Below are 25792 nucleotides of genomic sequence, written 5' to 3'. Positions count from 1 at the left end.
TTTCCAGTTGAAGTTTCTCAAACTGGAAAGTGGAATGCAATGCGCTCTCATCAGCAAAACTATGGATAGGATTTCCAGTCAATTGAAGAAGGTTATTAATATACAATGGGAAAAGAATGGATTGACAGAAGTAAACCTTGGGGGTGGGGGGGGGAAATGTGCTCTCATCAGCAAAACTATGGATAGGATTTCCAGTCAATTGAAGAAGGTTATTAATATACAATGGGAAAAGAATGGATTGACAGAAGTAAACCTTGGGGGGGGGACACCAGCATTAGTAGAGAAGTTAGAAGACAGAGAGCCATCTACCATCACCCTCAGAGGGCGGTCAGAGAGAAAACTGAATAATCAATTACAAAAAACAGTTGGCAAACCATAAGATGGAAGCTTGTTTAGAAGACCTTTATGCCAAACACAATCAAACGCCTTTGAGAAGAGCAACTACTTGTGTTTCACCAAACATTTCCACTGAATTTGTCCATAAATTGGTAACATAAGCCAGAATATCACCTGTGGATCAACATTGACGGAATCCATAGTGGCGATCGTTGATCAGATGGAAGGTTTCTACTTAGTTTAAGAGTTAACGGTTAATTGATTTCTCTATTACTTTAGAAAGAGTAGAAGTAATTGCAATGGGATGATAATTGGATGCGAAGGAACTGGCTGAATATACAGGCAGAAGGAAAAATACCTTTGGATTAAGAAAATGAAAAAAAGGTGAAAAAGAACAGGAGTAAATTGAGGAGTGCAGGTTTTGAGAACAAGTGGAGAAATACCATCAGGACCTGGAGCTTCATCGAGAAATACCATCAGGACATAATCTTCATTATGTATTGAAATTGGCATCACAAATTTGCAACCAAATTTTGACCAATTATCTAAAAATATCCAGCCTCAATTATGTCATTAAATGATAAGTTTTGTTCAATAACTGTTATTGTGTATTGTACTTAATAAAATTCTCGAATATTTCAATTTTAGGTTTACCATTATATTTATTTATTCACCTTAATATTGAAAAGCAGTGATCCTTTTCAGGTTATAAATTTTCTAAAGTGAGCATTTAAAAGCAAAAGTGAAGTATATTTTAAAACAAACAAACAAAAGTAAGTCATATTTTTATAATTTTAATAAAATCTAAAAAAAATAAATCACTGACAGAGATTTCTTGTACATAAGTGCTGGGAATTTGCATTTTATATATATAGCTTGAAAAGAAAAACTGCAACATGGAAATAGAAACTTCCTTTTACTTTTACTTTGGAAATAGAAACTTCCAAGATATGGAAAATGTGATACAATTTTATCTTGAATCACTCTGTGCGGCACGCAAAATAAATCTAAATCTGAATATGGCTGCCCCGTAAGGGAAAAGGTTGGACACCACTGCTCTAGGGTATTCTTTCTATAAAGCTTATCTTCACAGAATTTATCCACATTAATGCTTAAAGGATGGAAATTTGCTGAAGATTTCAAGGATATTGGTGGAAAACATATCATTCAGATTGAATTCAGATTTGCAAGAGTTAGCCAAAGAGGGGGGCAAGAGTCAGGATGATCTCTACTTGTCTCCTTTGGGCAAGAGATTAAAGATGATACAGTTGGGATATCTATTTGTCCAATTATGAGCTGTGCTAAAGTGAGAACATTTCTTGCAGCCATCAGATGTCTCCAGGGAGCGGCATCCAGATTTGCTTGGAGAATGATCTGGAAATAGTAAGAAGGTTGCTTGCCACCCTGTTCATCCATCTTAGTATCCAATATTATAATCTCAAGTAGGAGACTGGAGCAGAGGACCACATTTCAGAAGTGCAAAGTGGCAGAGGTGCAAGGCACTAGGATATACTGGCAAATCAGTGATGAATTATGCATTCCCACGAGTTTGTCATATGGTCCACAATGCTGCGTACATTTTCTTTCTCATCCTGTCAAAGTGAGTCCTTCATTCCAGATGAGGCCTAGGTCTTTGTGGAACATCATCCTTTGCACCCATTCACTGCTTAAAAAGATTTGAATATTGTTTTTAACTCTCTTTTTGGTTATCATTATTTTGAAGGGTTCAGTTGAAGCTTGATTTTGAGCTTTCAGCAATCCTTTTTTTTGCACCAAAATTGTTGCAAAAAAAAATAAAAGGATTGCTGAAAGCACACTTCCCTGTGGGATTCCTTTTGTGACATCAAAGGTTACTTGGTAATTGTGGGAATCCAACAGATGTCTTGAAAGTAGGATTGACTTCAAAATTTGCAGTACAGCATCTGACAAGCTGAAGTAATGTTTGAGTATGGTAAAAAGAGCTAGCAGGTACACTCTGTTGTATGCCGATTTTAAATTCAGGAAGATAATGCCAATCTGAGATCTGTTGTTGAAAGCCTGTTGTACTATGAAGAGGGTATCTCATAAGATACCCTCTTCACAGTAAAAGATTGGTAGTTGTTGATCTTTTGTAGACACCAAATGTAGAGTCTGTGTCCAAAGCAGTGTTAGGGTATTGCTGGCTGAATCACTTTTTCAAATGTTTTAAGTAGAGAACAGTTGATGGAGATTGGTCGCAGGTCTTTAGATTTTGGCTTCTTAATCTTTAGAATTGGCTTGACTTAACCGACTCTTCAAATCGTTGGGATGATTTCAGTTTGTAGTATTTGTTTGAAGATATCGAGAAGAAGGTCTATTTTTTTTTATGTCCTGCATATTTTAATTATGAAAAGTGGGAATCCAGCTGAATCCACAGGTAGTTTTGTTTGGTAGTTTGTTTATGATATCAATAAGGTTCTCTTTATATATTTTTATAGCATCCATCCATGGCTTAGGTACCCAACCGTCTTGTGGGAAAGACGATTTTGGGTCAGATAAGCCAGCCTGCAGAAAAAGTTGCATTGTGCTCGTTCCTGGGGACTAACTTTTGGTCTATGTCAGTGTGATGTGGGTGGTGAGAAAGAATCTTTCTAGACCTCTTCAATCTATCAAAAACAACTTCAGTGTAGACTTGCTTTATCTTTTTAAAGAAGTATGCTCTTTCTTTACTCAATTCAATCTCAATTTCCTTCAGATGTTAAGATCTGAAGGAAATTGAGATTTCTGCCATTTTCAGAAGGCCTTCTGCTTCCTGATGAAAGCCAACTCAGTCTTCTGATTAAAACCCTGATTTGACCTGTTACAAAGCCTGACTTCTTTGGCTGCACCATGGACACCAACCAATTTAAACTATTCTGACAAGTCAAAGATGGCATCCTTTACTGACTTTGAATAAAGACATCTCCACTCAAAGTAGTTTAGGCATTCTAAAATGATGTATGGCTTCAGATATTTAATACAGAACACCTTTGGCAATTCTGTGCTGATAGCGCAAGGGAACTGCTTTGTAGTGATAGCTGACATGTCATTGGTAAGCAATCTCACTGGAATCGGAAGGTGTTAGATGGGATGTCTGACAGGTTATGGAAAATTAGTTCTTGCATCTGTTCATCTCTAGTTGCTGCTGTCATTATCCTAGTGAGGGCAAAGGACCAAAGTGTGACCTCAAGGTCCACTAGAGAATCTTCATGCTTAGGTAGAGGCAAGTTGAAGTGGTCCATGACCACAGGCAGAATTTTTGACACTAAATTTGCTGCTAACCAGGTGAGGAGTTCAGTTCTAGAGCCTTTACTGTGATCTGATGGTATCCCAGATCACAATGAAGCAGCACTGAATTTAGTGAAGGGTGCTCCTAAGTGTTGTAAAGATTGCTTTATTAAAGAAGATTTCAACATCTCCAGCCAGCCTGCTGTCTTTAAAATTTTCAATATGTTTGTAGAAGACATTTATAGGAATAAGATCCAGCTGTCTATCTGTAATGTTTCTGCGAGATAGATAATATCACTAAAAATAGTAGCGTCTGGAGAGAGTGGAGTATATATTTCAGACTGCAGACATTCTGCATAAACCAAAGAAGTTTTCCTTTATGTGATCCTGATTGCATGTAATCCTTTTATTGCTATGCTTTTATATCCTGACTGGGTCTTCTGTATGTAGTGGTTCTATTCCTCACTTGAATTTAACCCCAGGGGCTCACATCTAGTGAGTATGGGCTTGGCACACCCAGGGTGCTGAGCCAGATATCACCATTCTTCCCTTTCTTGGTGATTCCCTTCTACTTCTCTCTGTCTCTCTCTCATGGTAATTCAGAATTTTTTTTTTTGCCCGGTGCAGCATAAGCTTTTTTTTTTTTTTTTTAAGGAGCATTAGCAACTAAGGCCATATTGCTCCGAGGACATGCGGTGGTCATTCCCTGACCTTTCCGCATCCTCCGTATTTGGTGGTCACAGGCTGAAACCCGGATCTAATCAAGAAGCGTGTGCTACACACTGCTGCTCCTGCCCACCTGGCTACGGAGGCATCTCAGCATAAGCTTCAGGCTTCCTTGCACCATAAGGCTAATAATAATAATAGTTATGCTTGCATGCTGTACAAATACGTACATCATGCCAGCATACTACAAAATAATGAAGCTGGAGACCGATATGACAACTTACAGGGCGGGACTACACACCAAGTGGCTGGTACGATTCCGGATAATCAGGTCACCGAACAGCGAATAGTGGACCAGAGAAGAACCATCATCACAAAGAACCTGATAGCTCCTGCAATCTTGGAAAAATTCAAGCAGGACGTGAGCGATCAGCTACAAAGGATAAAGAATACAGAACCAGAGGAGGAAGAAAATACCACCACCAAACCAGAGGAGGAAGAGCAAGAAGAAATAGAAATACAACCCACAGCAGCTGAAGTGGAAAGAGCCGAGGTCATGATATCTAGAACAGTGGAAGAAGGCCCTAACAGAATTCGAGGGAATGGACCCCACAAAGACATGTGATACCGAAGCAGAGGCCGAATAGAATCTTGTGGAGAATCACAGACTACCTCAATCAGCACATAATACCGCATTACCTTGACAGCAATGGTACAACACTGGAGGCCATCCACACAGCTGTGTATTGTGCTGTGGTAGCAGCCACGAGGATTAATGGAAGAGAAATAAGAGACCAGCAGCAGAAGAACCAAAAACAGAAGGAACTGTTAGCTTGGGTAAGAAGACTTCAGCAAAAGATAGAAGAATTAAGAGTCAAGATAGGCCAATTGACCCAGTACCAACGGGACAATAGTAGTAAGAAATTAATTGGAAAAGTGAAGAGCATCCTCAAGAGAGGCAGCATCCACAGCAAACATGAGACAAAAAATCAGAGAATAGGAGAGTACTTGGACACATTGAAGCAGAACCTCCTTGCACTCAGCAAGAGACTGCGCCAATACAAAGAGAGCTCCCAGAGGAAAATAAACAACTGAATCTTCGAGGACCAAAGAGGCTTCTATAGGAGTCTCGAAGAAGACAGGAAAGAAGGGAATGGACCACCCAACCAGAAGGTGATTGAGGAATTCTGGGGAAACATATGGAGCAGGGAAGTAAGACATAACAAGAGCCTCCTGGATAGAACTAGAACGCAAGAAAACCAAGGCCATACAAGAAATGAGAGGGTGGGAGATTAGGGAAAAAGAAGTAAAACAGATGATCTGGAATTCTCACAACTGGTGAACTCCAGGAATAGATAATGTCCACAACAACTGGTACAAGAAGCTTACTTGCACACACAAGCACCTGACAGAACAGTTTATCCAAATGATAAGGCACCCAGAGACAATCCCAAAGTTTCTCACTCGAGGAATCACATATCTGAAGCGTAAAGACGAAGATACAAGAAATCAGGCAAAATATAAGCTAATCACCTGCCTCCAAACAGCGTACACGACCACTAGGAGAGCCAGAACATAATGGCCAAACAGCAGAAAGGATGCAAGCTGCTGGGCAAAGGATGCAAGGAGCAATTAACCATAGATGCCGTGGTTATGGAGTAAGCCTACAAGAAATGCCACAACATATACACAGCCTACATCGATTACTGCAAGGCCTTCTACTCGATGCCTCATAGCTGGTAAATAGAGTCACTGAAAATCTACAAAGTAAATCCGATAGTGACAAACTTCCTAGGAGAAACGATGGCGAAATGGAGTACCACCATTAAAGTCGAAAACATCACAACCAGGCCAATCCCCATCAGGGAGATGCCCTGAGCCCACTGTGGTTCTGTCTAGCACTTAACCTGCTATCTATCATGCTCAACAGTAGCAAGTACAGATATAACCTCAAAGAAGGAAGGAAGAACCTGCATAACCTCACCTACCTGATGTACATGGATGACATCAAGCTCTACATGGGAACCGAGAAGCACCTCCAGCAACTACACCAGATCACCAAAGAATTCAGCAAGGACATCAGGATGGAATTTGGTCTAGACAAATGCAAGACCCATGGATTGCACCAGGGAAAATTAGTCAACTGAAACTACCAGCTGCAGACTGGTAAAGAGATTGAAGTCATGGCAGAGGGAGAGGCCTACAAATACTTGGGGATGATGAAAGCTCAGCAGTTACAGCACAAGGAAATTAAGGCTTGCCTGACCGAAAAATACCATCAAAGACTCAGGAGCCTGCTGAAATAAAAACTGAATGGAGGGAACACAGTTAAAGCCATAAACATCTATGCAGCTCCAGTTCATACACATTCGGGATCATAGATTGGACTAACACCGAGCTGGAGGATATCATGACACAGACAAGGACAATGATGACCAAGAGCCACCAACACCACCCGAAATCTGCCATGGAGAGATGGACAATTGCCTGGAAAGAAGGAGGAAGGGGCCTGATAGACCTCATTGAGCAACAGAAGACAGTGATAGTTAACCTAAAGGATTACTTTCAGAAACACACAGCAGCACTCCAGCAGGAAATAAGGAAAATAGACAAGTGGTATACCCCACTCAACCTAAGCAAGGAGTCCTCTCCCCCCAACCAGGGGGCACAAACGAAGCTAGATAGAGAAGACACTCCATGGCAGACACTACAATGATCTCCATCAAGAATCACATAGATAAAATTTCTTCGAATGCATGGCTCACGAGCGGGATGCTCTTCTCCGAGACTGAAGGATCCATGTTTGCCATCCAAGACCAGGTAATCAACACCAGAAACTATAGAAAATACATCACCAAGGAGCCCGGAGTGTCCGATGACACATGTTGACGATGCCACCTGGCCTCAGAAACAATCCAACACATCACCACAGGGTGCAAGGTGATCACTCAGACTGAGTACCCTCATAGACACGACCAGGTAGCCAGGATAATACATCAGAAGTTAGCAAGGAAATACCAGTTGATCAAAGAAAGTGTACTGTACTACAAGTACGAATCCCAGGCAGTACTAGAGACCCCAACCCACAAGCTGTACTGGGACCGCACCATAATAATGGATAGGACAATCCTGCACAACAGACTGGACATAGCCCTTGTCTACCTATCTGATTGACATAGTGGTACCCAACACTGGCAACCTGCAGAAAACCCATGGGGAAAAAATCAGGAAGTACACGAACCTAAGACAGGAGATCAAAGATGGGGCATATGCAACAAGTAACGACCATCTCGATCATCATGTCCATGTCAACCACAGGTATGGTGCCTTGGGCACCATACCTGTGGTGCTTACATAACAGCCTATGTCTCCCAGGCTGTTATGCAAAAGTAATAATAGCAATAGGTCTCCCAGCAAACACTTACAAGGAACTCCAGAGAGTCGCAATCCTGAACACCTGCAGGATAGTCAGAGTTCCTTGACCAACAGTAACACCACACATAACAACCACCACCCTGTGTACTTGGTAGCAATACCCGTCACGTGGTGAAACCTCCAATCAGGAAGAAATAATATGAGCAATAATAATAATAATATGGCTATATGAGGATGCCCAAGGGCCTACATTTTATATCCAAGTTAATGCCCTTCACATTTGCTGAGCAAATGATAAAGGAGAGTAGGGTGGCTACCTAGTTTTGATATCTTTCACATCTATATTTATCCTGTGCTCTTGAGCAAAGAGTGTCTTAATACTTTCAGCTTGCGTCGTTGGTCTGTCTTAAAAGGAAAATTCTTTCATGGATCTCGACTGCTGAGACTTTATAGATCTATCCAAGTCTTCTCAACTATGTATATGTGTATATTTGCCATGGGTGGCACCTGGATTTGCATCCATCTCCACCTGTGTATTCTGTAGGCATACTAGTCCCTTGATGTTAGACTGAGTGTATTAAATATGTGTGTAAATGTTGTAACCTCAGGCTACTGGCACAGAGAGCTGAACCTGCGTCAACTTAACACTGTCTGTGCAATAACATAATATGCACCTTTATCCCGCACCCACTGGTGGAAGTACTAGACCAGTGGGTGCCAGCAATCCAGCTCCGAAGCTGCCCAACCTGGGAGCCAGCAACAAAAAAAAAAAATAAATAAATAAAAATATATAATATTATTATAATTATATAATATAATATATAATAATATTATAATATATAACAAGAAGAAAATAAGAAAAAAAAATAATGATAAATTAAATTCAAAAAATATACATATAAAAAATAATAAAATTAAATTTAAAAAAATATATAAATAAATAAAAAAAATAATGATAATAAAACATTTCCACCCATAAACTAGCAGGAGTGTAATATGTCCCACACCACTGATCTTTTACCAGTGCCAGCAAAAAAAAAAAAAAAAAAAAAAAGGGGGGGGGGCACTCCTGCAAGTTACAAGGGAGGGAGGAAAAAAAAACAACTACACTCCAGTTCAAAAATGGAAACGGGAGCAGTACAACTGCACAGGAGTAATCTACTCTCTACTCCAACAATAATAAAGCATGCAAGTGTTTTCTCTTATTAAAGACTTGATAACTAAATTCCTGGAGAGCATTATAGTACAACTTATTACCTACATATACATGTTATTATTATTATTAATAGCCATATGGTGCAAGGAAACCTGAGGCTTATGCTGCACCAGGAAAAAAAAAAAAAATTCCCTAGTTACCCTAAGAGAGAGTTTGATTGATTGATTGATTTTGATTTTATTCTCTCCCTCTCTCTCTCTGCAAACCTGTGTGTGTGTGTGTGAGAGAGAGAGAGAGAGAGAGAGAGAGAGAGAGAGAGAGAGAGAGAGAGAGAGAGTGTCCAAAGTAGAAGGGAATCACCAAGAAAGAGAAAAATTATGATACCCAGCTCAGGACCCTGGGTGTGCAAGCCCATACTCACCAGATGTGAGCCCCTGGGGTTCATCACAACCTGGTCTTAATTCAGGTATCACCAATAACAATTGGCTTCTATAATCTGAGTAAATACTACACATACAAAATATGATGCCAGGTTTTCCCAGCACCACAACAACAATTAGGGCTCGTCACAAGACCAAATTTAAACAGCCTGTCATTTAATGACCATACCCTATCAAAATGTATGACAGTTGCATACTTGGATAAAACCAACTAATCTTTTTACTATTTGTTTTTAAAACAAATTAACATCAGGAAGAAATAACGAGTAACACAGCCCATTTCATAAGTATCCCAGCACGCTTGCCATATCGTGACAACTTTCTTCATAAAATCTGTCTTGGTAATTTTACTTTAATCTTCGAATTAATTTAATAAATTCATTTATGAATAATTTAATAATTTTCAGTCTCCAATCTGTTTGAGTAATATGCATTACAGCAGCCATGAAATTCTTAATCTTTTCACTTATAAAAACCAGATGTGGCATAAACAGCAATCTGTTATCAAAAATAATTTCTAGATTCTTAACCTGTGATACATTGGTATCTGTTTACCATGTAGTAAAACTTTTGGTGGTCTACCAGGATCTAGTTTCCCTTTAAATACCATCATTACTGTCTTTGAAGGGGGATACTTTCAGCTTATGTTGTTGGCTAGCCTAAATGACCAAACTAGATAAAATTGCCTCAGATCTTTCTTTTAAAATTTTCCTAGGTCCCAGGTAAACACAAGATGAGATCATTGGCATATGCCACTTTATAGCAAAACTCATGTTCTAATGATAACCATTGATGCAGTACCAGGTTTCAGAACACAGGACCCAACATTGAGCCCTGTGGGCAGCCTCTGGACATTGCTTTCATAAACACCTTGTGCTGAGCCTTCAATAATATCTGTCTCCCATTTAAATAACTAAACACTGTATGGTATAATAATCTAGGCCAATTTAATAATCTAAGTGAAAATAAAATACTTGGGAACCAGACACTATCAAAGGCTCCTTCAAAGTCTATAAATATTTCCAATTCATACTTATAAGTAGAACTGTGTATATGAGAAGTCAGATCTCCAATGGCATCAAATGCAGAAAGTCCCTTTGTGAAACCAGTCTTCTCAACTGGGAAACAAAGGCAGGTTCATATGAGCCATGCATTTTTGGCTCATGCATTGTGATTTGGTACACCTGTGAATCTACAGTTAAACTGCCTCAGGCAGATTTGGCCATTTGAAGATTACTTGTGGAAATTTGGGCATGTCAGTCCATGAGATCTGGTTGATGCAGAGAAATGACATGCCCATAATTCAGCGCCTGTCCCTGTTTTGAAAACTGAAGGACCTCTTATCTCCTTAATGTTGAAACTGTGGTGAGGCAAGGTTCAGTACTTGATCACTAGGCTTGTCTCACTAGGTTAGTTGATATTATGTTCACTGGGAAGCAAGAATATACGTCATCATCAGCCAAAAAAAAAAAAAAAAAAATGCCCCGTCTGTCCATTGCCTCTAATAATAGGTCTAACTCTTCCTTATGGTAGTTTGTTCCAACAATTGGTTACTCCTGACTGAAAGCAAATTTTCACACATCTATCCTGCCACCCATTTTCAATTTAAATTTATGTCCCATTGTGTGTGTGTTGTCAAAGAAAGGGTCCAAATAAAATCATTTAAATTATTAAGTTTACTCAATCCATTTAGCCTTAAATACTTCGATCAAGTCTCCTTGCCAGTACTTAATTTCCAAGTGCCACAATTTTCAGAAGACAGAGATCTTATGTAGTAAGAGTACGCCTTTGTGTTCTTGATTAACCAGGCTGTTCTCTGCATCATTCCTAAAATGAAGCCTCCAGGCCTGCATGCAGTACCAAAAATGCACCATAACCACTGCCTTATACAATAAGATAATCACTTCCTTGTTTCTGCTGGCAAAATTCCTCTATATAATATTTACATAACACCATGAGATGTTCTATCAGCCTATCTGCACTGCTCAGAGAACTTCACGTCAGACTAATTATCCCTAGGTCTCTTTCATTCTTCACTATGTTGAGTATGGTGTTAGCTAATTGGTACATTATTCTAAGATTACTGCTGCCCATACACTGTACCTTACACTTGCCAATGATATACCTCAACTGCCACTTCTCAGCCCATCTGCCTAATTTTTCTAGGTCTTGCCTTGATTCCTGTCATTAACCACCCTGCCATCATCTGTATATCTCCAAATTTAGACAATAAGCTTGATCAATATATTTAATAACTACTATAAACAGTAAGGGGTCCAACACTGAACCCTCAGATACTCCACTAATAATATTAGTCCAAGAAGAGCAGTATCCAATTATAACCACCCTCTGTCTTCTGCCACTCAACCACAAACGGCACAAAAGCAATTTTTCAATTAATGATCATTCCTTTGCATATTCTTCCCTATAAATGCATTCTACCAAATGAAAAAAAAAAATTAAAATAAAATACTTAACGCTCTATTTTATCAATACAACTAATCCTGCTATAGCATACATTCTGAAAAAAAAAAAAAAATGGCACACAGTAGAAATACACATTATAGCATGCATACTTTGTGCAACAGTCAGGGGTAGATTCTGTAAAAGCTATAAATTGTTATTACTTGTCCTATTTTCAAACTAAGTTTTATGAAAGCACATATTATGTTGTAATTGATAAATGAGGTATAAAAACTTAAAGGTTATTAAATAAAAATCTACTGAAATATAACATGTATCAGCAATATTGTTTTAACCAAAAGAAAGCAGGGTGATCTTGTATTGGGTTGGCTTTTCAAAATAATGAAATTAAAGTTGCTTGCTCAGACTGTTTTTTCTTTCTAAAATAAATGTGTAACTGCTCATTAGATCATCCAATTGTGCAAATTCTTTTGATGTCCACAACCAGTTTGGAAGCAATTTCATCAAAATTTAGAACTTCCATTTTTATTTCAATATTTAAAGTTTTTTGAAATGCTGTCTTCGTTTTTGCATTCAGTTTATTTACAGTATGGGTTGTTAAGTATCGACAAATTAGGATGAGTCGACTGGCTTTGGATTTTGGTTACATAGTTCAGAGCTACCTGATATTTAGAGGAGCATAGGCTTCAACATGCTGACTTTGCACTGGAGATGTTCTGAAAGAGTCTAGAGCTATCCTAACAGCTGAATGTTGAATAGGGTTCAGTCAGCGTAAAGCATTCTCCCTAGCAAAATCTAGGAGAGGTGCACTGTAGTCCAGGTGTGATCTGATTACAGATCTATATAAGCGAAGCAAGGTGTAATAATCTGCTCCCCAGGTTGTGGCTGATAAGGCTCTGAGAATGTTCAGATTTTTTTGGAAAAGCAGTACAGAGAGGTTCAATGTGCTTTTGATAATTTAGCTTGCTGTCAAAAACTAAACCTAGAAGAGGAATACTATTTGAGTTTGGAAGAGGATGATTGTCCAAATGGAGATCAGGTTCAGGATGTGAATTCATTTCTGTACAAGATGTAAATCTTGTACAGAAATGAATGGCAGCAGATTTCTGGCTAGATAATCTATAGCCATTTTGTGTCATCCACAGCTGGATGCAATTTATTGATATTTGCAATTGTTGCTCAATGTAGTCATGTTTTGGAAATGACAGGGAATTGTGAGATCATCAGTGTAAATATATGAATCCACTGTTTTTGGAATGATTTTGATTATATGATTCATTCTAATGACAAATAAGGTCACAATGAGAACAGAACCCTGTGGGATTCCTTCTTCTTGAATAAAGTTTTTAGAGAGAGCTTGCCGATAACAGACTTGAAAGGATCTGTGTTGAAGGAAATTTTGGATGAAGTATGGTAAAGGGATTCTCAAGCCAAGGGAATGTAGATCCTTTTAAGATGCTGAAATGTCATGTGGTGTCAAAGGCTTTTTCAATGTCAAAACATATCACGACGAGATGCTCATTTTTGATTAATGCATTCCTGATGTTTGCTTCAGCTTTAATAATGAGATTCAATGATCACCGATTTTTTTTCGGAATCCAAACTGGTTGTTGTTCATCAGGCTTTGGGATTCAAGATACTAAGTGAGATTATGATAAATCATTTTCCTGAGGGGTTTTGCTCAGACAGCTGGTAAGAGAAATCGGTCAATAGTTTTGAGGCACAGATTGGTGTTTACCAGGTTTTGGAAATGCTAGTACATCAAATAATGCCAGGAGTTAGGGAATATATGTTCAGAGAAGATTCAAATTGAAAATGATCAGCAGTGAAGATAGTGATTTTTGATCTACATTTTGGAGCATCAAAATGCAGATTTTAAGATGGCCGAATACAGCAGAATGTGCTGAAATAAAAAAAACCCTTCTGCTTGCCTTGTTCATTTCAGGCGTGAAAACGATGGCAAAAAAACTGCACGAGCAAGAGAACATACAGTTTACATTGATATTTTATTATATCATTACATTTTGACAATGTTAGAAGTAAAATGTACAAGTCTTTTTCTTTGTTAGGATAATGTTAATTTTTGTATATTTATTTCAGAAAAATATCAAAGTTTTGAAGTGCTGTTCAGTACAATCCCAGTAAAATGGGATGGCCTAACCAAAGAAAAACACTCTCACACTCTCTCTCTCTCTCATTAGCCATACATTATATAAACTTGAAAAACAAGTTTTTTTTTTTTTTTTTTTTTAGAATTTAATATCATAAATTGTAGAATTGTGAATTTTTTTTTGTAATTGTGGGCTTGGCAATTGCTATGAAAAAATTTAATTTGCTAAGAATCACATTCTAAGTCTAATATTTAAATGTATAATCATATTAATTTCAAATTATGCAAATAAAATGTAACCAGCTCACAATACAATAAAATTTTATTAAAAATGAATACAGATTTAATTAAAACTATTATATAATATAGGATCCATGTATCTTAACTGTCACAAATCCCCTTTCCTGAAATTAAAAGCCATGCACTGTCTTTAACAACTTGCAACTTCTTACTCTTTATCATACAACTTATAATCATTTAACTAGTTTGAAAGTATCCCTGTACTGGGCAAATAATTTTCAGTTCCTGAGAAGTTTTTGAAAAATTTTGCTGTTTTTATTGATCTGATTAGCAAATTAAATCCCATTCTATAAATAGCTTTATAGTCCTACTACTTAATATACGTAGAACCTTTGTATTGATGATTTGGCACAAATGTCGTATCTAATAACTTTGTACTGTAGTGCATAGTAGGGGAATTCTAATGTTTTAATTGAAGCAAATAGGCATATCAAAAGTTTGAATCATATAGGTTGGCACTAACAGATAAATTTATTGGCTATTATAATTAATTTATAATTTTACAATCATGATGGTATAGCATAAACTCAATAACATAAAACATATAAAGTAAACTTGATAATGTAATACATATAAACTTGATATCGAATATATATAAACTTGACAGCATATATATATTACTGCTGCATAATGTTATTATTGAATTTCACTATATTATTTTAGTACTTTCTAATCAAAGTACTTTCTGTTCAAATTCAATTAAACTGAATTTGAACAGAAGTCATGCCTCAGATCAGAGCAGCAAAGCAAAGGGCTCAAAGTAGTGGGAGTGTTGTGGGAGAACTGAGGAAGGCAGTTGTCCTCCGAATCAGGGCCTTACAAAATGTACTGCACTGTTTGTTTGTTGTCTGCAAATTGATCTGGAATGGGACATGATTAGCATTAGTAGAGGCACACAATGCAAGAAAGCAAGTTTATGCAGCATCAGCCAAAAAAAAAAAAAATATATCCCATTTCAATCCCCGCCCCATTCCAAATGCCTGTCCAGCTCAGCCTTAAATTTATTTAAGCTATCAACTTCCACAACAAAAGATGGAAGTCTGTTCCACTAATCAACTATACGCTGGCTAAAGGCAAATTTCCACACATTTATTCTACAACTGTCTTTCCACAATTTGAAACTGTGCCCCCTCAGGTTCTTAATCTCAGCAAGAGGAAGAATCCTATCAGCATTCAGCTTGCTCAACCTATTTAGTAGTAGTAGTAGTGGCATGTGATGCACAACGACAGATGGAAGTTTGTTCCAGCAACAATTAACCACCCGCTGGCTAAAGACAAATTTCCGCACATCTATTCTACATCTGTCCTTTCTTAATTTGAATTTATGCCCCCTTAGGTTCATAATCTGAACAAGTGGAAGGATCCCAACAGAATTCAGCGTGCTGAACCCATTCAAGGCCTTATACACCTCAATCAGATCACCGCACAGGTGCCTAGTCTCCAGGTACTGCAATTTGCAGAACTTAAGCCTTTCTTCATAAGAGCAACCCTTTGTTCCATTCACTAATCTTGTTACCCTTCTTTGTACTTGTTCTAGCAACTCTACATCTTTCCTAAAATGAGGCCTCCAGACCTGCACACAGTACTCTAGGTGTGGCCTGACCATTGCCTTGTATAATGGGATAATCACCTCCCTGTCCCTGCTAGCAAAATTCCTATATATCATTGACAAGACTCCATGACCTGCCCTGGTAGCCCGTCTGCACTGCTTAATGAACTTCATATTTGCCTGTACAATTATCCCCAGGTCTTTTTCACTTTCCACTTCCCTGAGTGTAGTACCATACAGTTGGTATGTTTCTCTTCAGTTACAGCCAAGGCTCATGTCTTTGTGTGCATTTGATGTAAAGAGTGTGAGGTTACTAGGCATTAACTCAACATTCTGATAGGCATTTATGAGAGCTTGAAAAACAAGGTAGATGCCCTCGAAGGAATTAAGTCAGGGCCCATCAAGCTCTCAGTTGCTAACCTCAATGAAAGAGCTTGCACTTGCAGATCAGGCAACACAGTGGCAACCCCTAAGGCAGAATGTGCTGGTCCCACAGAAGGTAGCTATTGTCAGTGACTCTATTGTCAGGGAAAGACGAAATATATTGTGCAAAAACGATAAGTGCAATATGATTGGAGTATGTATTCAGTTGATAACGTACAGCAGTTATCATCATTTAAGGGCACAAGAGGTGATACTGTTGCACACGTTGGCACTAATGACATTAAGAATAGGAAATATGAGGACTTAACAAGTATAGAGCAACGTTAGGGAAAAATTGCAAGTTAGAGTTAAATTCGAAAGGGTCTGTAATTCTGCCCAGACATGATGAAAACCTTGTCAATGAATTCATCCCTGGAGAGATTGTGCAAGGCTCGTGGGCTATTTCTCAGCATGGTCTGTGCTTGTTAATAGGGGAGACTGCTTCAGCAGAGGTGGGATATACTTAAATAGAAAGCATGCAAGAATATTTGCTGATGCTATCAAAGCAGTGTTAGGTGGGTCAGAAACCTGCTAGCTTGGAGGGATATACAGACTAATAGATTAACATTAGTGGCAGGAAGAGGTGAAAGTAATTCTTGTACTGCTTCTATTGGAATGAGTAGCAGCCTGGAAAGCAGCTAAGTGCCAAGGATTTCAAGGACTGCTGGGAGTCATCACTGAACAAGTAAATACACGGGCTGTGTTAGTACAATGGGTACAGAAAGGACAAAGTATTAAAAGTAGTTCTGTTTTTCAGGTGGTCTCCAGGGTTTTCCCTATAAGCCACAGTTTCATCTAAAAGTCATGTGCCAAAGCCAGTGATATGTGAGAATGTGGGTGTGTCGTGTGCGTGGTTCTAGTGAACATTGAGTGCTGGTACCTGGCGATTTCATGGCCAGGGAGACACCTGGTCCCCCCCGTCCTCTAACCCCCATCTTTAGCCATGTGGAGGCACACAAACGACCAGAAATGACAGACAGGACAAGAAGGGAGGAGTAACATTGTAAGTTAAGAAACACATAAAATATAAAGCAGTGCATTCAGTTGATGTGGGTAGCCAATGCAACGTTGAGTCAGTTTGGTGTGATATAAGCTGTTGTTGTTGTTGTTATTTGATTTTTAGGAGCATTGGCAACTAAGGCCATATTGCTCCAGGGATATGTGGTGGTCATTCCCTGACCTTTCCGCATCCTCCGTATTTGGTGGTCACAGGCTCGAACCCTGGTCAAATCAAGAAGCGTGTGCAACGCACTGCTGCTCCTGCTCACCTGGCTACAGAGGCGCCACAATGGAAATACTGTGTACCATAAACTAATGCATTTTAGCAAAAGGTACTACTAATATACAATCAAATCAATATATTTTTATATACAATCAAATTAATATATTTTTATATACAATCAATATATTTTTTTTTTCTTGGCATGTGCACATGCACAATTGACTGTTCAATAATTACTCACATTTACATTTAGTAACAAAATATTTTTGAAAATTCAACTGCATTCAAAGATATTTTAGAAAATATAGTGGTAAATTTTAAGAGTCACAACTATGATTATAAGTTTAATTCTCTTTCAATACAATATACATGCAAAACAGTAATTTTACTCTTATCTGGCATTATGCCAAGTTCTGTGACCAATTTGTGATATTACAAAGTTAGCAATCAATATCTTTATAAACTGTTACCTTCGGAGGTAGCCTCAGCTTTGACCTAGGAAAATTTTGAAGTTTGGCACAAACAACAGGAGAAGTTATTCTAACAAAGAGTGTTTGTGAACCTCTGTAAAAAGGTGATGCAGGAGTAGACCAACTTGTTGGCCTCTGTCCTCTACTCCCACAGTTTTTTGTTCTGGATTGTCGTGGATTGGAATGGATTTCTTTATCACAAGCACTATCTGGGGAAGTAATATCTTCTATTGACTTCTGTGTAGTATCTGGATCATTTGGGCTGCATATTTTCTGAGTATTATCTGTAAAGAAGCATTTTCATGGTATACATAGCTGCTTATATATAATATATATATATATATTACTGATATTGCTAATACATGGTATAGGTTTGATCAAAAAGTTTGCTAAATGTTGCAAACCATTAATTTTATTCAAAAATAAATATTTACATTGATAATATTCTTCAATATAATCTCATTCTGTAACCACATGCTTGTTGCATCATACCTACTGCTGATCAAAAGATATTTAAAGGTCCTCTTTTGTGAGTGCTTTTAGGTGATTTGTTATGTTTGATTGGATTTCTGGAATTGACTCAAATCAAATTCTTTCATGTCCTGTTTTAATTTTGGGAATAGCCAAAAGTAACACAGTGTCAAAATCATAAAAATAAGGTGGTTGTAGCAAAAGTGGGAATGTTTTTATTAGTAAAAAATTGCCAGCCAGCAAGTGGCATGTGATAGAGAACATTGTTGTAATGGAATGCCCAACCATTTTGCCACATTTTAAGTCATTTAAGGCAGATTGCATCTCTTAACCAACTAAAACTTCTTGATAGTAAGCTGCATTAACAGTGACACCTTGCATAACATATTCTAATAGAATTATATCATCACTATCAAAAAATGCAAATCAGTATGACCTTCACATGTGACTTTGACTGCTGCTCCAACCTTTTTTGGCTTTGGTGATGGCACTTTCCCTTGGGAGCTTTAAACCTCTGTTTTTGGATCCGATCCACACACCTGAGACTCATCACCTGTTATAATTTTTGTTAAAAATGCAGTATCTGACATAGTTTGCTGGAATAACTTAGGTGAAACAAGGATTTTATGCTGTCTTCTTTGATCTCAAGTGACAATGTATGTAATCAACTTGGTGCTTACTTGCCTCATGCCTATGCAAAGTGGTCAATTCTTCAGAAATTTCTTGAAAATTTCTGAGGAATTAACCTCAGAATTGAATAATCAGTTGTTGACCCAAATGGAAGGATGACAAGCACCACTACACTGATGTATAGACCATTTCAGAATGTTAATAGGTGACTGCTTTCTTCAACTTCATGCAAAAAAATTTCCCCATGAAACCCCTTTGAAACAAAAAATACTTTTTGCCATAGAATCATTTCTGTAAACTCTAATGGGCATTTCACGTGTTTCCATGGCTGACTTTCCAAGTCTACACAAAATTTAATATTTGTATTTTGTTCAAATTTCTTCATTTTCAATACATGTGACATATGAGAAAGACAAGTTTTCGCAAGCATTCAATAACAAGTTAAAATGTGGTGTGCACATGTTCAAAAGATGTGTCTATAAATCTTGTCCATGATCTTTTAGCTACTGCTATGCATTCAAGAATTATGAGGTAATTCAGTGAACTTTTCAATCAAACCTTGTACACTATCACTATTCTTCAACAATTTTTGGGACATCTCACCTTGGGAAGTAATGGTTAATTCTGGAAGTCATGCAACAGATAGATGGCAATAATGTTAAAAGAAGTATATCAAAGGCATGCACATTCAATGACAGAAAAAGAATGGGTCAAGAAAAGGAATCAGACCAAAATCCTGTTCGAAATGCAAGATAAAGTAAAACAATCATTCATCTTAAACCAGATAGATCATCATTAATGATCCTCAGAACATGGGTAAATAGTTGAAACACAGTGAGAGCAAATCATAATAGTGCTTTAATGAGACAACTTTAGGAATGGTTGACAAAACTGGGAGAGACCAAGAACTATCAGAAAACACTTCACTGAATGGGTTATCTTGGTTATGCAAGCTGCTCATCAGCTGAAGATGTCCCAACAATGCATGTCACTGCTTATCCTGGTGCAGAGAATGGAAGCATTACAAAATTGGACATTACAAAAGTGGCAGAATGAGTAGTGATGATCACTCTATAAAAAAGTTCACACATCAGATGGGCACACCTGGGTGTGGCATGCACCCAAAGAACAGTTTCACACAGATTCCACTGAACCAGCAATCAGGTTTTGTGTTGGTGCTATAATGGTATAGGCCTGTTCTATGTAGTTTAGAAGAAGGTAGATGTCTATGTTGATTTTCTGAACAATTATCTCTTGTTCAAACAATTGTGCAATTGTTTGGAGAAGGGAATCACCATGAAAGCACTCCATGTTAGAAAGCACACCCAGAATAGCAATGGTTTAAGCAGAATGTGGCAATCCTGACATTTTAAACCCAGATTTGAATGTAACTGAATAACATGGATTAAGACAGAACTAGATGGATTCCATTCTGATCTGGGCTGAAAATGGAAACCAGCACAGATCTGAATGCAATCTAATATTTGCAATCTAAACAGTAACTGAGAGCAGAACATCATGTGGTAGTTCAACTAGCAAACTATCTGCAGCTTTATAGGATTGGAGCAAGATTCTGGTCTACATATATTAAAAATTTTTAGAACTTTTTCCAAAGGGATTTTTTTTTGGTAGTTGTTGGCGCATCGGCTTCTGTGGCCATAATGCACCTCCCAAGGTTTTTGCAGTACTTTGATCCAAGCCTGAGGCGGGATTCAAATCCACGACCTTTGGGTTGCCAGGCAGGCACTTTACCCACCCAGCTAGCCTGGTCAGCCCGAAGGGTTTCATGGGGGGGAATCATACTTAACATTAAATATTTTTGTAACCAGATGCTTTTTCTTTTAGTGTCCTGACACATGTTGAAGAACAGTGCACATAAATACAGGATGTTTCTAAATTACACAAATTAAATTATAGAAGCAGTTTTATGTATTAAAAAAACTATAAAAGTTCATATACACATGTATCTGAAAAATCTTTCTTTTCAAGTCACAGCCATTCATTTGTGTAAAAAGGGTTGTAAATGTTGTATGTTATGAAGTACAAGGAAGAGTGAGTATAATTCAAGTTTTTAAGTGCTGCTTTAACAGATAATGCAGCAATAACAGAAGCTGTTTGAAGTCATGGCCTTAGACTTGGCAACACAACCTATATTGATGCAACACTGGCTAGTGCACACAATTCAAAAATAACATGTGCTCTGAACTGAATTATAGGTATCTAGAATGCAATGGATGAGGTACTTGCATTCTGCTTGTTCCACAAGTGCTTTTGCATTATAAACTCAAGGTGGTCTAGATCCAGTGGATTCAGGTTAGAAAACCATATCAGCCATTGCATAGAGCTGCCATTCCCAATCCATTTCTCCTGGTAGGTCACAATCTCAGTTATGCACTATCACACTGAAGCTGAGGGAGCAGCCATCATGCTGGAACCATGGGTTTTGGTAGATATGCAGAGGAATATGTTCCAGTAATTTGAGGAAGGTTTGATCTAAATAATTACAATAAACATGTCTCATCAAATGAACAAGAAGGACATGTGGCCCGATTAGGTAATTGTTCACTATTCCGTAACAGACATTGCAGGAAAGTTTTGAATTGATTGAGGACTTTCTTCAGCCAAATGTGCATGTTAAATGAGTTGAAAACACTATCTCTCATAAATGCAGCCTCATCAAAGATATTGTTTCACTGGTTGTTTTGATGTTTACTGAAAAATTTAGGGAGACATAAGAGCTACTCAGGCCAAATTGTGCCTATTCTTATATTATAATATGAGCAGTTGGTCTTATTTAACTTCATAAAAGTTCATATAGCTGTGTATTTTTTTTAAGATAGGCAAAGAGTTCATCTTGGTTTGCATTATTTCTTATAATGTGGGAAAGTGAAAAGGGTTTGTGCAGTTGTACCAGAGAATGGAAAGTAGTACAGTGCAACTTTGATATAACATGGGTGTCAGGCAACAACTTTAATACCCCCATTATAAGTGAAGCACATTATAGCCGAAAAAATTTTACATTTTTTCCCTCTAGTTTTTTAATAATATAAATACACTTTAATTAGTATCTAAATACTTCATTTATTAATGTTTTATGAGTATACACTATTAAAAGACAAAGTATTAAAGGTTATATCATTCCCTTTACATTCAACTAACACACATTGCTGTTATGGAATTACATTTTATAGATACATTCGAAAACAGTCACATAATTTAGTTTTGACAGTGTTTTTTCTGTACAAAATTCTTAATAGTGGTCAGATGCAATAAATGAAGATGCATACTGTTATTCTGACATTCTAACCATGCCATAACATCATTAATATTTTCAAGCACTTTGTTAATTTCTGGTGCGTTATTCAAGATTATTATTAGTAATCTCATCTTTTCCAATACATTTTTTCCAGCAGTTTTCAAATGCTGTTGAGATTACTTTCTCCCATGCTAATCCAATATTGTATGCAATATCTAATATTATATGCAGTGTTAATGGGTTCAGAAATTCTATGAATTTAATATTAGATATTGTGTAATATTAGATATTAACACTGCATATAATATTAGATATTTTAGTGTTAATGGGTTCAGAAATTCTATGAATTTCGGAACCCATTAACACTAAAACTTGAATTTTTGAGTTCACAACACCAACAAGTAGCCTATCACAATAATAAGCTTTGAAGGCTTGAATAATGTATTGATCCATTGATCCCTAAGCAGTAAACCCAGAGTAATGTACCAGATGTGTGGTACTACATTCAGGGTAGTGGAGAATGAAAAAGATCTGGGGGTAACTGTGCAGTCAGATATGAAATTCTCTGAGTAGTGCAAATTTATGCTGCATGGTCAAACAGTGGATGAAGAACACTACAAACGAGATCTACTGCAATTGTATGATGCTGTTCAGAAAAAAATGGCCAGAAAAGTGGGCTTCAGAGAATTGGTGCTTGCATCACAACAATGTATCTGCACACTCAGCAGTCTCCAGTTAAATATTTCTTCTGAAGTGCTCCATCCTTGTGATCTCCCAATCTGTTTTATTCATTAGATTTAGTATCCTGCGATATATATATATATTTTTTTTTTTTTTTTTTTTTTGTGTTCCCCAAGCTAATATGATCTCTTGGTAGGTGAAAGATTTACAATGACTGAGAAATTATTCAAAACATGGCACATGAACTATTAGCAAAGCTTCCAGAAGTTTCAAAAGCATTGTAATTAGTGTATACAGTGTCAAGGAGGCTACTTCAAAAGAGATCCATTCAAATATTTGGCAAGCTTTGTAACTCTAGAAGGAAGGGGATGAATCAGATTGGTCCACTTGATATAGATGATTCGACCATTGATGATCCTGCTCAGACAGCTGATAATCTGAATGAGTATTTTGCATCTGCATTCAAGGAGGGAAATTCCAGAAGTTTATCGAACTGTAACAGGGTGCTTAATGATTTTGTAGTAACTAAGAGCAAAGTGGAGGAGAAATTGTCGAAGTTAAACATAAGAAAGGCACCTGGAGTGGATGGGATCTATTTATTTATATTAAATGAGGCGGCAAAGGAAGTAAGAAACCCTTAGCCATAATTATGAGAGCATCCTAGGAAACAGAGGAAGTTCCCACAGACTAAAGATATGCAAATGTATCTCCAATTCACAAAGGGGGATCTAAAGGTGACACGAATAATTACAGACCTATTAGTTTAACTTCTGTTCCAGGGAAAATAATGGAGTCACTGAATAAAGATGCATTGCAGGATCATCTAGACAAAACTGCAGTAATAATTCAGCCACAACATGGGTTTGTTAAGGGGAAAGTCTTGGTGTGTCATATTATCCAAATTTGATTGGATATGATGTGGTTAAAAAGGAACTGGATGCAAAAAATAATTTTGATATCATATACTTGGATTTCAGGAAAGCTTTTGACACTCTTGTGCATGGAAAACTATTGTACAAATTGAAACCGTATGGTATTAAGGGTAAGTTGCTACAATGGATAAAAGAATGGTTGAGTGGGAGAAGACAGAGTGGTAATCAATGGACGCTGCTCTTCATAGACTAATGTTATTAGTGGAGTCCCCCACCCCAGGGTTTGGTGTTGGACCCGGTGTTATTTTGCATATTTATCAATGATATCGATGAAGGTATATCAGGCTTAAAGCCAAAGTTTGCAGATGATACAAAGGTTGGCAGGGTTGTTAATGACAATGTGCTATTGCAACAGGATCTAGAAAATTTGGGCAGATGGGCTGAGAAGTGGTAACTGAAGTTTAACATTGACAAAGTACTGCATATGAGTAGAAGTAACCCCAGAGAAACATAGCAACTGTGTTGTACTGCACTTAGGGTGGTAGAAAATGAAAAATATCTGAAAATTGTACAGTAAGATATAAAATTTTCTGAGCAGTGCAGACAGGCTGCCAGAGCAGGTCATCGGGTATTATCAATGATATAGAGAGGAATTTTGCTAGTAGGGAAAAGGAGGTATTTATCACTTTGTATAAGGCAATGGTCAGGCCATGCCTTGAGTACTGCATAAAGGTCTGGAGGCCTCATTTTAGGAAGGATGTAGAGTTTCTTGAGTGAGTACAGAGAAGGGCAACAAGATTTGTGAGGGGAATGAAAGGATGGTCTTATGAAGAAAGGCTAAAGTTCTCCAAATTGCAATGTGTGGAGACTAAGTATCTGTGAGGTGATCTGATTGAGGTGTATAAGGCCATGAATGGGTTGAGCAGGCTCAATCCTGATGGGATTCTTCCTCTTGCTCAGACTACGAACCTGAGGGGGCATAAATTCAAATTTAGGAAAGACAGTTATAGAACAGATGTGCAGAAATTTGCCTTTAGCCAGCGGGTAGTTGAGTGCTGGAACAAACTTCCATCTTTGTGTTTGTGGAAGTTGATAGCGTAAATAAATTCAAGGAGGAACTGGACAAATGTTTAGAGGGAATGGATGTGTGAAATGGGTTTTTTTTTTTTTTTTTTGGGCTGATGCTACATAAGCTTGCTTTCTTGAATCACATGACTTGATTACTACTAGTACTACTATTTCCCAAATATTCATACAAACGTTTTGATCACACCTTGTATAATAATATAAAAAGAAGAGAATTGTATATAACAAACAAAAACTAATACATATTTTTTAGGAACTGTATGAAAATCACTTAGAATCACATGATCACTGAGAGTAACTTGGCATATGATGTGTGTGAAAAATTTTTATACAACTAGAAGGATTCAAGAAGGATGTAGAGCTGCTGGAACGGGTACAGAGAAGGGCAACAAGATTAGTGAATGGAACAAAGGGTTGCTCTTACGAAGAAAGGCTTAAGTTTTGCAAATTACAGAGTCTGGAGACTAGGCACCGGCGAGGTGATCTGATAGAGGTGTATAAGGCTTTGAATGGTTTGAGCATGCTCAATGCCAATGGGATTCTTCATCTTGCTCAGAATAATCACCTCAGAGGGCATAAATTCAAATTGAGGAAGGACGGATGCCGGATAGATGTGCGGAAATTTGCCTTTGGCCAGCAGGTGGTTGGTTGGTGGAACCGACTTCCATCACTTGTTGTTGAAGTTGATAGCCTAAACAAATTTAAAGCTCAACTGGACAGGTATTTCGAACGAACGGAGGGGTGAAATGGGAGTGGTGTGCGTTTTTTTTTTTTTTTTTTTTTTTTGGCTAATGCTGAATAAGCTTGCTTTCTTGCATCATATGCCTCTACTAATGCTAATGCTAACTACAGTGATGCATAGAAAAAGAGAATCTTTTTGCCCATCAGTTTTTAATGTACAATTTATGACACATTATGCTTTTATGTGAAGTATATAAAATGGACAGAAACCTAGAGATCAAATTGCCTGTGATAAAATAAGAAGTCATTCTACATGCTGAGAGATTGGGAGGCAGGAAACTGACCTTAATATTTACTGTGCTGCCAATCAATTTCATCAAGTTGCCCAAATTTTTTTACACAAATTTTTATTAAAGTTA

At 37.6% G+C, this 25792-nt stretch overlaps 1 protein-coding gene across 1 annotated transcript in view; it reads right to left on the bottom strand.

The window, feature by feature from the left end:
• The window catches only part of LOC150091037 (uncharacterized), a 115808-nt gene that overhangs the window by 42701 nt on the left and 47315 nt on the right, over window positions 1-25792 (bottom strand). Inside the window, exon 4 of the mRNA XM_090380664.1 lies at window positions 17697-17980. Within this exon, the coding sequence (XP_090236790.1) occupies window positions 17697-17980 (284 nt within the window). The remainder of the gene's footprint in view (window positions 1-17696; window positions 17981-25792) is intronic.

This window comes from Mastigoproctus giganteus, chromosome 1 (assembly GCF_048544385.1).
Source record: "Mastigoproctus giganteus isolate SK-2022 chromosome 1, ASM4854438v1, whole genome shotgun sequence".
NCBI lineage: Eukaryota > Metazoa > Arthropoda > Arachnida > Uropygi > Thelyphonidae > Mastigoproctus > Mastigoproctus giganteus.
The sequence above is the reverse complement of the archived record's forward strand: the minus strand, read 5'-3'. Positions and strand labels throughout refer to the sequence as shown.